The sequence below is a fragment of the Hemiscyllium ocellatum genome, chromosome 10 (genome assembly GCF_020745735.1).
Source record: "Hemiscyllium ocellatum isolate sHemOce1 chromosome 10, sHemOce1.pat.X.cur, whole genome shotgun sequence".
NCBI lineage: Eukaryota > Metazoa > Chordata > Chondrichthyes > Orectolobiformes > Hemiscylliidae > Hemiscyllium > Hemiscyllium ocellatum.
Window position 1 is genome coordinate 17,857,483 of NC_083410.1, and position 12,983 is coordinate 17,870,465.

Consider the following 12,983-nt stretch of genomic DNA (forward strand, 5'->3'; position numbering starts at 1 on the left):
TCAATTTAAAGGCATTTGAAATTAGAAGTGAAATTTCATTCCTAGGAATGTACTTTCAGTAACATTACTTCACTAGGAACAATTATTGGTGTTTTATTTTACTCATATATTTCAAAGCCAGCTCAATAAACATATCAAAAAACCATTGTACAGATTGTAGATAAAAAGATATGGTACTTTGAATATATGAATTCTGGAATTATATAAGTTGAGAGGTAATGCACCTTCTGTAACAAGTAATTAGAAGTAACAGATAAACCTGTGGATGTTACTATGTTGGAGCACATTTCTGAATATTCCGTAAAATCAAATGTGCATGACACCATGAGCAATTGTAAATGCTTGACCTAAACAGCCAATTATAATAAGTGAACCTAAACATTGAATGTTGGCAACTACCCATCCATGGCTAGCATTACAGTTAAACAGAATGCTGCTTCCAGCTAATGTCCACGCACAAGTGCTTCCCAGAAGATACCATCAAGAGTGAATCCTAGACTGATTTTTTTTCACCACTTTTCTAATCCATATGGTGAACCCTAAATTTACCACCACTTATACCTTCCAATCCTCTCCACTTCACATACCATGCTAATAGCAATTGTTCCTGACATCTTCTGTTCTGCAACACACATTGCATATTCAGCAATGCATACAACAACTGAGCCAACAGGATGCTCGTGAAAGTGTATTAAAGTTAGATTTCATTCAAATGCGATGATAAAAAATGTCATTATAATGGAAGCTGCTTACCTCAAAAAAGCCTTATCATTTCTACTATTGCAACCAAAGTCCCTTCATAAAAATAAGGACATTTAATTATCGTTATCACTAGATTTCAAAAGTCATTATTTTATTTTGGTGTAGACACTTCCATTTTACTCAGAATAAATTCTCCCCTTTCTATTTTGTGTCACCAAAAGTCAACCAATTCAGAACTTCTTGCTTGTCTGTACAAAGAAAAACCAAAACCAGCATGATTGGAAGCTATCGATTAGGACTGCATATGAGATAACTGTTCGGAAAAGAAAATCACCAAATGAGTCTACTCTGACTCACAACTGAGCACTGATCAATTTTATCTCCATGTCCATACTCACAAGACGGTGTACATTTTAAAAATATTTTTTATTGGCGTTATCTTGATTAACATGAAGCTGTATTTATTAAATTTCCCTTCGGTAGTTCAGCATAATTATAGTGTGACATTATGAAATCCAAAGGAAGCATTACATTTTCAGTCAGAGCGCCAGCTTGTCAATACTATAGTTACCCTTCAGAGAAACATAATGAAAACAGCTTTATACACTATGTGCAAATGATGACTAAAATAACATTTAGAGATGGGAAAAATAAAGCTTCAGGGATGCAGTTTGGCAGGTCACTGTACATTTTTAAAACTTGCATTTATTTTACTTAATGGAATTGGTAAAGTAGGTAATGACTAAAACCTAAAGAACAACTCCAATTCAGAAATCAATTCCAAGTTGTCAGCCTGTTAAGAATAGTTATTCCAAATTTATGTGGCAATAGCAAGATGGTATTCAAACAGAGTTTCAAACATAAGCCCTGCAGCATTTCCCGCTGAGCTTCTGATGCGATTTTCCTTATGTAACATGTGTGCCTTAAAATCAAGCCAAGAGAAGCCCCTTGTTCTTCACTTTATGCTGGCAACACTCTGCTTTAAGTTTCTTAACACAGGTAAATAAACTCATAATCCAGATGGTGCAACAGATGTGAGAGCAGCACTGTGAAATCAACAGACAGTGGGCAATGGTTTTCATTTCCCTTTTAAACGCTAACTGATATGTAATTCGGGATCTCCGGTGAAGTTAGCATCTGCTCCCTTTGGCCAGCCAAAGGTTACAGGTGTTCCTGATGTCATTTCACAGTGAGGTGTGGGCCTGGCCTGCAAGAGAGGTGTCCTGGCTCTAATCTATGCCTACCACCTACCAGTTTTATCATGCTGGGCCTCCATTTGCTGTATCTTTTCTGTTAGCTCTTGCTCACGTTGTTGGGATTGAAAGACCAGGGCCTTGACATCATCACTGTGACTGCGGAGTAAACTGTCCTTTTCCATCCTGAAAGAGGCAACAAGGTCAAAAATATAGGGCAGCAAGAAAACTGTTTTTAAACAGTAACACCTTTAAATTGTAAAAATAACGTATTTTTGCAATAATCACTGCTTAAATATTATCTACATTTAAATCTGTAAAAACAATTGTGTGATTATAAACACTAAGCAATGAATTTAATTTATTTCAAAAAGAAGACAGCATGTTCTTACACAAGATGCTTGTATTTTGTGTTTAATTTAGGAATCGTCGTTGACACTTAATATAATCTGATAATGTTTTTATGTAGAAGTTATTAAATGTTCCAGTTGAAATACAAATTGTGTTGGTTACTGAGGACAGCTGCAATAAACCATAGCCCTAAGGATTGTTTGTAGCAGAGATTAACAGAGTATTATTAAGTGTCAGGCATGGCTCAGCAGTAGCATTCTCGCCTCCGGCTCAAGAAAATTGTGAATTCAAACCTTACTTTAAAGAACATGATCTAGGTTATGCTTCAGTGTGTTACTAGCTATAAGTATAGTTATGTTTGCATTCTTTCAGACGAGATATTAAACGGAGGCCTTCTCTGGCCTCTCAGATAGATACGAAAGATCCCATGAAACTTTTCAAGGAAGAGCACGGGAGTTCTCCCCAGTGGCTTTACCAATATTTATTTTTCAATGATCATCACTTAAACAAGTTAAATGTCTTTATTACCTCCTATGGAACCTTGCTGCCCACAAGTCTGGCTGCCATGTTTGAGGTCATTATATGACCCAAACGAAAGTTTGATTTCTTATTGTTAATTTTTTATCCCTGTCTAGACTTCTGTGAGCATTAATTCCCCAACTAAGATAGCTACCAACCTGCAACAATGTTTCCCTTCAAAAGATACTTTCAAACCAGTGGGTGAGGAAGAATTAATTCTCCACTGTTTCTCATTCCTACAGAATAGTGTCTTTATTCTGCTTGATAGGAATAAATTTAAATATCCAGTGCACGTAATCCTTTACTCAATGTTTCAAACTACAGTGCCGGGCTCTATAAAATCAGTTTGCTTTTTATTGTTTTATTTTTGCTTTGTTCACTTATTAGTTTTAAATGACCATTGTTACATAGTAAGTTGTTTTTGACAAAGGTTTGCTGCAGCGCTAACATTATGTCCTCATAGTTACACAATCTGAATGCAGATTTTCAGTACCAAGAGAAGTAACTTGAGTCAGGGGATGTACCAACTTGCCAAAACTTTCTCCAGTAAAAAGAAGTAAAAATTTTTGTTGCAGGAAGGTTAGCCATGGGGGTAGCTGAGGTGGACTGATCAGAAAGATGTTAATTCTCTGGGTATGTGTTTTAATTTATTTCAGGTACAGTTTGGCCCTCTGGCTGTAACCCCATTTTAGCACCCTAACCACATTCATACTTTCTCATGCCCTCCTCTTGCCAACTCAATGCAATGTCATGACTGTTTCCCATCTCTATATTCCCTCAAATTCCTCATTATCCTAAATTATGTCTCCCACCTTTCCTCTCCCCTCACACTCTCCATGCCAACTTGTATCCCTGATTCGTCCTATGCCCCTCATATCTTCTTGATTAAGTCAATGTCAAATCATGTGCTCCACATTCTCCAAACATCCCAGACCCTGCCCAGCACCACCTTAGTCATCATTCAGTATTCATCAAGGGCAGATCTTAAGAGTCATTTGGAGACAAGAAAAAAAAATTTCCAACAATTTAATATTGATCACACTCTACAATTAAAGCTTTAAGATTGTTTTGTTTTAATGTTAAAATAAAACCTCTATTCAGACTCCAGATCAAATATAGCTAATCTTCTAATAATGTCTTTAAACTGTCAATCAAACTATGAATTCACAACCATCTGTTGAGGTAATTGTAGCTTGTAAAACTTCTTTTTAAATTTAAATTTGTTTAAATTCTCAGTGAAAGCTGCGGCATATTTTTGTTTCAAGAGCAGAGGATTTACAAACTTTCAGTTCATGAGAGATATCCAGACTATTTCCACTCTAAAGAACTCCACAATAGCAATGTTGTGATCTCTTTGAACTAAGCCCCACTGAGGTTAGGTTTCTCTCCTGTGAGAATCACACCCTGAAACCACCACCACCAAACCACTCCCCCCCCCCCACTAGAAAAGATGGATGGGTTAGACGTGGCAGTACATCTTTCTTATTGGGGGTCCTTCCTTTATAAAGGTCCGGTCAGCCTCCAGACTGCAAAGATCCATGAGTGTGATAGCATTTGCCATTGATTTTCAACAGCAAATCAAGATGGCTCTCCACATGGATTCTTTAAATGCCAAGGAAACTGACAGTTGAAGTGCATTACGTTGGCAACGAATTCTAAAAAATCAGCTTCTATCCAATGAACATCTTCCCTCAACCTCAAACTCTTTTATCTGAAAAATGTACATTGTGCTGATGTAAAGTTCTAGTTCAAAAGTATGCATTTTCAAAAGTATATATATATATATTAATGTCTACAAAATGTTATATCAGATCTTGCATAGAAAGTCATCAGGCATGGCATGAATCTTAATTCTTACACTTATATTAAATAAGTCTTTGAAAATGAGTGCAAAATAATATCCTATTCAGTGCATTATTCTATTCGATGCATTTACGAACAAATTGCAAACGGCAGTAAGCAGAATTTGCTGCAGCACTGAATAGTTCAAAGAGCCAATTTAAATAATTTTAGTTTTGTTAATTTGTCTGCATTTTGTGCATTGCACATAACACATTAATCATCTGCTTCTTATGCACAAACAACATTAATCAAACTAAACACTACTATATGTTTCTGTTATACTAAGCACTCAAATCTCCTCCCCCACGGGTGGCTTTGATTGTTGTGTTATTTACCCTCCTCTGTGCATATATTTAACCATCTATCCCATAGCCTTTCCTTCTTTCCCTTCCTCTAACTAAACTGGCTCTGGCTCCCTCCATCTGGTTCCCCTTCCGTCAGCAGTCCCGCACCTGTTCACACCTCCTCTCCTGTTGGATTCCACTAAAGATTTCCTCCTCTGCCAGGGCTATTCTGGCACGCACAATCTTTTTGTCATTCAATCCATCTGTCAGAAGTGAACTTTGTTTACCAGAAGCTACTTCTTGCTTCTTGAAGTAGTACAGCTCCTCAAGGTCACTGGAAAATGGTCTATCTACATTCCCCACTGGTAGTTAAATAGAACAAAGTGCTGTGGTAGCGCATATTTGTAAAATTAACTAAGCAACATTAATCTTTTGAAGCCTATATTTTAAGCAGATGGAAAAAGATAATTTCTTAGATTATCCAAAGCAAATATTTCCTTATTTTAAAGAGGCTGCAGAATTTGATTTTGCTATTTCTAAAATTACAGATGAATGCTGTGTATTAAATGCTCAAAGCATTGTAGTAGACCATGAGAAATAAATTTACCTTGCAATACAATATGTCAACAATGCATAATAACTTTACCACGTACTAATTGTATCTTATTCAGAGCTGTCACTTACAAAGAATGGCTTTAGGCAACCATTAAACCATCTGACAGATAAAGACTTTACAGACTAGCAATGAGAAGAAACATAAAGGTTGCTCTGTGTTGAACATCTGCAGTATAAGCTTGATGTGCAATTTGCACAGAAGATACCCCATGGCTCTTGGCATGATCTGAAATTCATATGAGTTATCATTACTACCGAGCACAGGAGTGAACTCGTTATGAGTGTAGCATGGTAGTCTGGTTTATCACACTTACTCATTCCATTTAGATCATGTTATACTTTATTTCATTTCTCAGGGCTGATAATTTCAAGTTCACTTGAATTTTGTCAAATCTGAAGAAAATTTGCTTGCAAGGCAAGTTAGTTGATTGAGGTTATTGAAATAAAACAATAGCGGTAGTGCATAGACTCCTTCAATGCTTTAAAGTTGATATATGTCTGCTTTGAAAATTAGTCTGTTAACCTGTAGTGGAATGTGGACCTCCAGTAGGAGTAAGAAGCTATCGTAAATACTAGATTTGTGTTTTATAAAGAGTAATAGCATTACACGGTGTTGTGGAATACTTTCTAGTGTGGTCAGCGCATGAATTGTCATAAACAGTTCTCAGGTCAGTTTATGCTTAGCATTGAATATTCCAAGTTAGACGTGGCATGATAAAATGAGTAGTAAAGGTCCCTCACTTTGATCCAACAATATTCCTGAGCATCTCAGGCTATACCAATGTGTTTCTTCCCCCATTTTCTAGATAAAGCCTCTCTCAGTAACACTGTAAATTGACAATGTGTTACTTTACACAATAGAGTGACACACATTGTTAAAGGTTAAGTCAGCTCAGTTTAATTTCACAGAGTAGATACTATCATGAGAGAAGCAAGAACAACATCTTAGTGATTGAGATTTGATTCAAACCTAGGCTTTGGAGGTGAAAGAATGAAAAGATAACCCACTGCAACACCCCCAGTGGAATGGTTTGCAATTATTCTTTACGAGTAAAGTAATTACTATTGTTCTGAAGCTACTATGGGGAGAATAGATGTGACAGGAGGTAGATGCAGATTATTTTGTTGGATTCACTTTGATGAGCTGGATCAGTTTGCAAGTTATCATGAAGCAGTTTTCTTCAGCATCTTTTTGGTACAATTTTACAATTAAGGTTCACAATTGTTGGGGGTGGTTATAGAAGTATGATGGTTTCCTGTCTTAGACTGATCTGACAGATCAATTACAATTTCACATTTGATCAATTAATTGGAGAATTTAGATAGCAACTCAATGCTTGACAATGATCCAGTAAGTACAAATACAAAAATAATATACAATAAGAATACACATTTATTTTGTTCTAGTAAAAACAGCATCAATCGTAGTATTTAATTGATCCAAGATCAGGTTTCACTAATTATTTTATTAAAGAAATTACAGCATTTAATTTCCTCTTTTTATTTTATTTTTTAAGAATATTCTGTAAAATGGTAGAATTATTTTGGAGAATGATTTTTTAAAAATTTTTTTGTGCTTTATACTAAATAGGATTGGTTAATGCATGCTTAATATGTCCAAAATTAATTTTGCCTTTAGGATAAGGAATCAAATTCTTCATTAACTCACACAACAATAAACAATATCTTTCCACACCCTTCCCATGAGCACTGCAACCACCCCCTAACAGACACACACTTAACAGTACCTTCTCTAGCTTATTTACAGCAAAAATAGGTCAAAGATCCACACATTTTGTTTCCTTTCTCCTTTTTCATTTTTATATTTTAAATACTTGGAAAACAATCCCATCTTTGGATAATTAATTAAAAATAAAAAGAATTTTGCCATAGAAACATGTTGCTACAAATGTGTGAATACTCAAAGGGCTAGCTCTGTAATTAACTGTTAGTGGTGATTTTAAGTTTCATGTGGGAGTAACTGAACAGTGGGTCATAGATGCTGAGGCGCTTTCTGTGTGTAGCTTAGACTGAAAGTAAAGATCAGTAAAGACAATGCAAAGGTCTCACTCAAGGCCACTAGGCGCACCACTGTAAACATCACAGCACTTTGCAGTCGCTCAGCAGATCCCATCTCTGTGGTCAGTCCTCCCAGCTGCCCTATCTGTTACTGTCTGATTAGTTCTGCTAAGCAGCCCCTCCCCTGCCATCTTTGCCTGCCATCTGTTATAGACAACATGGCTATTGCCCAGCAATACATACTGCCCTCCTACCTGGCATCCAGCTACTTGCCTTACCCTAAAGAGCTAACACAGGTTCTAGCTGCTGGCACAATCAGGGTTTCATTCCTACTACTTTGACAAGTGCAGTGTTGTTTGTAATTTCTCTTTTATCCCTGTTCTGATTGTACAACCACCTCCCACTGACTATGTTTGCTGCAGTTTTGTTGCACACAGATTTTACTCTCCACATTAATCTCCCTCTGGCATATTGCTGCATCTGTTCATTTTTTTTATTAATTTTCAAATTCCCACCCTTTTTCTAGCAAAGGAGATACACTTCATTCTGTTTGTGTTCAGATGATTACAATTCAGAAATAACTCTCTTCCACTAAATTAAATAAAAAAAGTTGTCAATCTTATGAATGAAATGACTAGCTTTTTAAAAGAAATTGTTCTCTACCAGATTTGCACACTTCGCAGTCAAACATGCATTAATCCATTGTGTATATTTGAATCATAGAAATGTTCTGTTAGTTCAGTTAAAAAGTGTGACAATAATGCTAGCATATCTTTGTTTTAGGCCCACAAAATGTCTTTATGCCTTTTGATTATTTATTTAAATAAAATACAGCAAATATATAATTAAAAATTGAAATTGAAAATTGTTACTTGATGATTCACAACATTAATCTACACCCTGGTAAATTAACAAAATAACATATAATTATAGGGTGGAAACATTATTCACAACGCAAATTTTCGAAATTGAGCATTATTTGTTTTATGAGGTACTCCAAGTTATGCAATTTTCTAAATTTACTATCCATTATAGAACATACCTGCTATCTGATTGAACGTGGACAGTGAGTTTTAATTTTGTAAGTACTGTTACATTTTGTATTGTTAACTCTATAAATATTCCTAAAAATAGCAGAGAACTCTAACTATATTTAATTTCTTCATATGTAACTTACAATCTGTGAACAAAATGGCAGGGGGACTCCATTTTAAGATTTAAAATTTCAATATATTTTAGGCAATATAAAGAAAAGTTTCATCACAAAATACTAGCAATAATGGTCACACAAGGTGCACAAATACCTAAGGATCAATAAAATTGTGTTAGATAACTCATCTGCATGTGGCTGAGTAGCAATTTTGCAGAGGGTTTTTTGACCCCATAGTGCCCTGCAAATGTTCTGAATTTTACAAAGAAGGAACAACAGGATTTGGTCTGAAGAAAGACTCAAGAGCACATTTAGTAGTTTACATTTGTCACAAGTTATATTTACTCAGTATTCACTAGTCAGAGGTCCTAATGGAAGATGTTCAAAAGCTCCAACACTGAGAAATCAGCATAAGATAGCAAGACAGATATACAGATATGCATCTTCATTATCCTCTTTCATTTTGATCTTGACTTTTGGTACAGTGACTTATCTACTCCCCTAGTTGAAGTGGGGCACTAGATAATTCAGTTGATAGCCTTAATTAATCTGGTTGAAAAGTTCTGCCAGCAGTGTATGCACTAACTGAACACAATAAGTGCCTGAAATGATATGATATTGCATCAGCAGGACATTTCCTGGTCCTGCAACATTCAATGATTATAATGAAGACCTGGTTATTCAGGCTGTTGTAATTTAAATAAAGTAACTTTATGTTCAAATCACAATCTAGCTAAACCACACAGCAATGTTTGGGTGGGACCATTTGGCCCATCTCATCTGGGCTGGCTCTTTGTTGGAATAATTCAAAACTAACGAGTAAAAGACATAGATGATTGATTGTGTACAGTTCCTGCAGCACATTATAGGAAGGATGTGAATGTATTGGAGATAGAGTAGAAGCAATTCACAAGAGTAATTCCAGGGATGAGAAACTTCAATTATGAGGATAGACTGAAGAAGTTGGTACTATTCTCGTTGCAGAGGACAAAATTACAAGGAGATCTGATAAAGGTTTTCAAAATTATGAGCAAACTGAATACAGTAGACAGGAAGAAATCATTCCCATTTGTAAAAGGAATAAGAATGACAGGGTGTTTAAAGGGATTTACAAAAAAAGGAGTGATTAAAGAAAAAGCTTTTTCACTAGCAAGTAGTTAGGCTATGGAATGCACTGTCTGTAAGTGTGTTAGAGGTAGGTTCAAATTAGGCATTCAAGAGGGCATTGGACAATTATTTGGACAAAAATAATGTACAATAGTGGGGAAAAGCAGGAGATTAGCATTCAGTAATGATACTTATTTGAACAGCAGTGTAGGCATAATGGGCTGAATGGCTTCTGTCTGCACAGTAAAGGTGGGGTTTGATTCTATGATTTTAATCCCACTGTGCTGTTCTCTCCTCTGTGGTATGGGAGCTAGCAGCTCAAGTACAATTTAAAGAGAAGTTTAGTTAGTGAAACATTGATTCGATGATTTTACAGAAGAGAAATGCTTGCAAGGATATAGTAGGAAAGGTAAAGTGAAAGTATATATACAATGGATGTAATTTTTCCTTCCTTGGATACGGCAAAAGGGCTAGTGAGAAAGTGAAATAATTGGGTGGGTTAGCCTTGGAGAGGAAGTTGGCTCTTCACATCACTCCTGTAATTAAATGCTGGGTGAGAGGATCCATGGGTAACTTTGTCTACTTGACAGTAATTAAAGCACTTAAGTGGTCAATTAATGATCACTCAAGGGTTCAACTCACCAAATACTAGCTGGGCTAGAAAGGCAGCTAGTTTCTCGTTTGGGGAACTGTCTGCCCAAGTTGGGAGAAGGGCTTTCAATTCACCCAATCTGGGGCAATTGGAGGCATAGAAGGTGGGCAAAGGGGAGGCCTGTGAAAGTAGCCTTCTTGCTCTTGCCAGTGACACTCCCACCTCTGCCTATAACAAGGAAGAAGAGATTTACCATTTCACCATTAGACCACCAACAGACTGCTCCTCAACAGACAGCCTTAGATACCAGAAATTGCTGGCCTCTTATTGGAGAGAAGCTTCCGTGAACCTGCATACCAGTGTCAAGGCCTGTGATAGAGTGAGAAACATGGACCACAAGACCATAAAATGTATGAGGAGAAAGTGAGGACTGCAGATGCTGGAGATCAGAGCTGAAAATGTGTTGCTGGAAAAGCGCAGCAGGTCAGGCAGCATCCAAGGAACAGGAGATTCGACGTTTCGGGCATGAGTCTGAAGAAGGGCTCATGCCCGAAACGTCGAATCTCCTGTTCCTTGGATGCTGCCTGACCTGCTGCGCTTTTCCAGCAATGCATAAAATATATGAGCAGACATAGGGTTGGGAGTGTGTTGCTGGAAAAGCACAGCAGGTAAGGCAGCATCCGAGGAGCAGGAAAATTGACATTTCTGGCTGGAGCCCTTCATCAGTACGAGCAGAATAGGCCATTCAACCCATCGAGACAGTTCCACCATTCAATGAGATCATAGTTAAGCTAATAATTCTCAACTCCACTTTCCTGCCTTATATCTATAACACTTGATTCCCTTGTTGATTAAAAATCTGTCAATCTCAACTTACTGATCAAGCCTCAGTGGTAAAGAATTCCATAAATTCAAAACCTCAGAGAAGAAATTCTCCTCATTTCTATCTTAAATGGGAGACACTGACTCTGACCCTCTGGTACGAGATTTACCCACAAGGAAAAGAAACCTCTCTGCTTCTACCCTGTCGAACCCCTAAGAATCTCATGCATTTCATTCAACAAGATCTCCCCTCAGGTTTGAAGCTTGTCTGTGCACTACCTCTCAGCTCCTAATGAGCTGACAGGCAAACAATAGGCCATGTGGAGACAGCATGTTAGTCACCATCTAACACACTCACCCCTAGACTTAAAAAAAAGAAAAAGTCTCGCCTATGTCATAAATGTCATGATGGCAAAGACAATACATTGTTAGAATAAAATCCTGTATCTCAAATCACTTATTCTTAAGCCTGAGAGAATAATTCATATGCAAAGGAAAGGACTGTATCTTCTCTATAAAGGAATGAAATCAATTATTATAGAGGCCATTAGGTCAATCGAACTCATCCTTCTAATGTTTCAATTCAGTCAACTTACTAATCAACTGGAATTTTAAATCACAAAGTTATTATAGTGTGTTTTTCTAAATCAAGAGCATAATGTCTTCCCTGGAAATTGTGGATGACGTAGTGAGAAGGGTAAATAGTAGGGTGAGTTGGCCTTGGTTCTGGATTAGTGGTGCTGGAAGAGCACAGCAGTTCAGGCAGCATCCAAAGTGCAGCAAAATCGACGTTTCGGGCAAAAGCCCTTCATCAGGAATAAAGGCAGTGAGCCTGAAGTGTGGAGAGATAAGCTAGAGGAGGGTGGGGTTGGGGAGAAAGTAGCATAGAGTACAATGGGTGAGTGGGGGAGGGGATGAAGGTGATAGGTCAGGGAGGAGAGGGTGGAATGGATAGGTGGAAAAGCAGATAGGCAGGAAGGACAAGTCCGGACAAGTCCTGGGGACAGTGCTGAGCTGGAAGTTTGGAACTAGGGTGAGGTGGGGGAAGGGGAAATGAGGAAACTGTTGAAGACCACATTGATGCTTTGGGGTTGAAGTGTTCCAAGGCAGAAGATGAAGCGTTCTTCCTCCAGGCGTCTGGTGGTGAGGGAGCGGCGGTGAAGGAAGCCCAGGACCTCCATGTTCTCGGCAGAGTGGGAGGGGGAGTTGAAATGTTGGGCCACAGGGCGGTGTGGTTGATTGGTGCGGGTGTCCCGGAGATGTTCCCTAAAGCGCTCTGCTAGGAGGCGCCCAGTCTCCCCAATGTAGAGGAGACCACATTGGGAGCAGCGGATACAATAAATGATATTAGTGGATGTGCAGGTAAAACTTTGATGGATGTGGAAGGCTCCTTTAAGGCCTTGGATAGAGGTGAGGGAGGAGGTGTGGGCACAGGTTTTACAGTTCCTGCGGTGGCAAGGGAAAGTGCCAGGATGGGAGGGCAGGTTGTAGGGGGGCGTGGACCTGACCAGGTAGTCATGGAGGGAACAGTCTTTGAGGTAGGTGGAAAGGGGTGGGGAGGGAAATATATCCCTGGTGGTGGGGTCTTTTTGGAGGTGGCGGAAATGTCGGCGGATGATTTGGTTTATGCGAAGGTTTGTAGGGTGGAAGGTGAGCACCAGGGGCGTTCTGTCCTTGTTATGTTTGGAGGGGTGGGGTCTGAGGATCTGCAGTCATTGTTTTTACCTACCTGAGTTGGCCTTGGAGTCTTTCTTGCCACATCATCAATTAGATGATGGACAAGAGGG

General features: G+C 38.2%; 1 protein-coding gene across 3 annotated transcripts in view; it reads right to left on the reverse strand.

The window, feature by feature from the left end:
• sdccag8 (SHH signaling and ciliogenesis regulator sdccag8) overlaps positions 1–12,983 on the reverse strand; it is a 369,171-nt gene that overhangs the window by 141,505 nt on the left and 214,683 nt on the right. For all 3 annotated transcript variants that reach the window (XM_060830822.1, XM_060830820.1, XM_060830821.1), the window contains exon 14: positions 1,954–2,081. In XM_060830822.1, the coding sequence (XP_060686805.1) occupies positions 1,954–2,081 (128 nt within the window). The remainder of the gene's footprint in view (positions 1–1,953; positions 2,082–12,983) is intronic.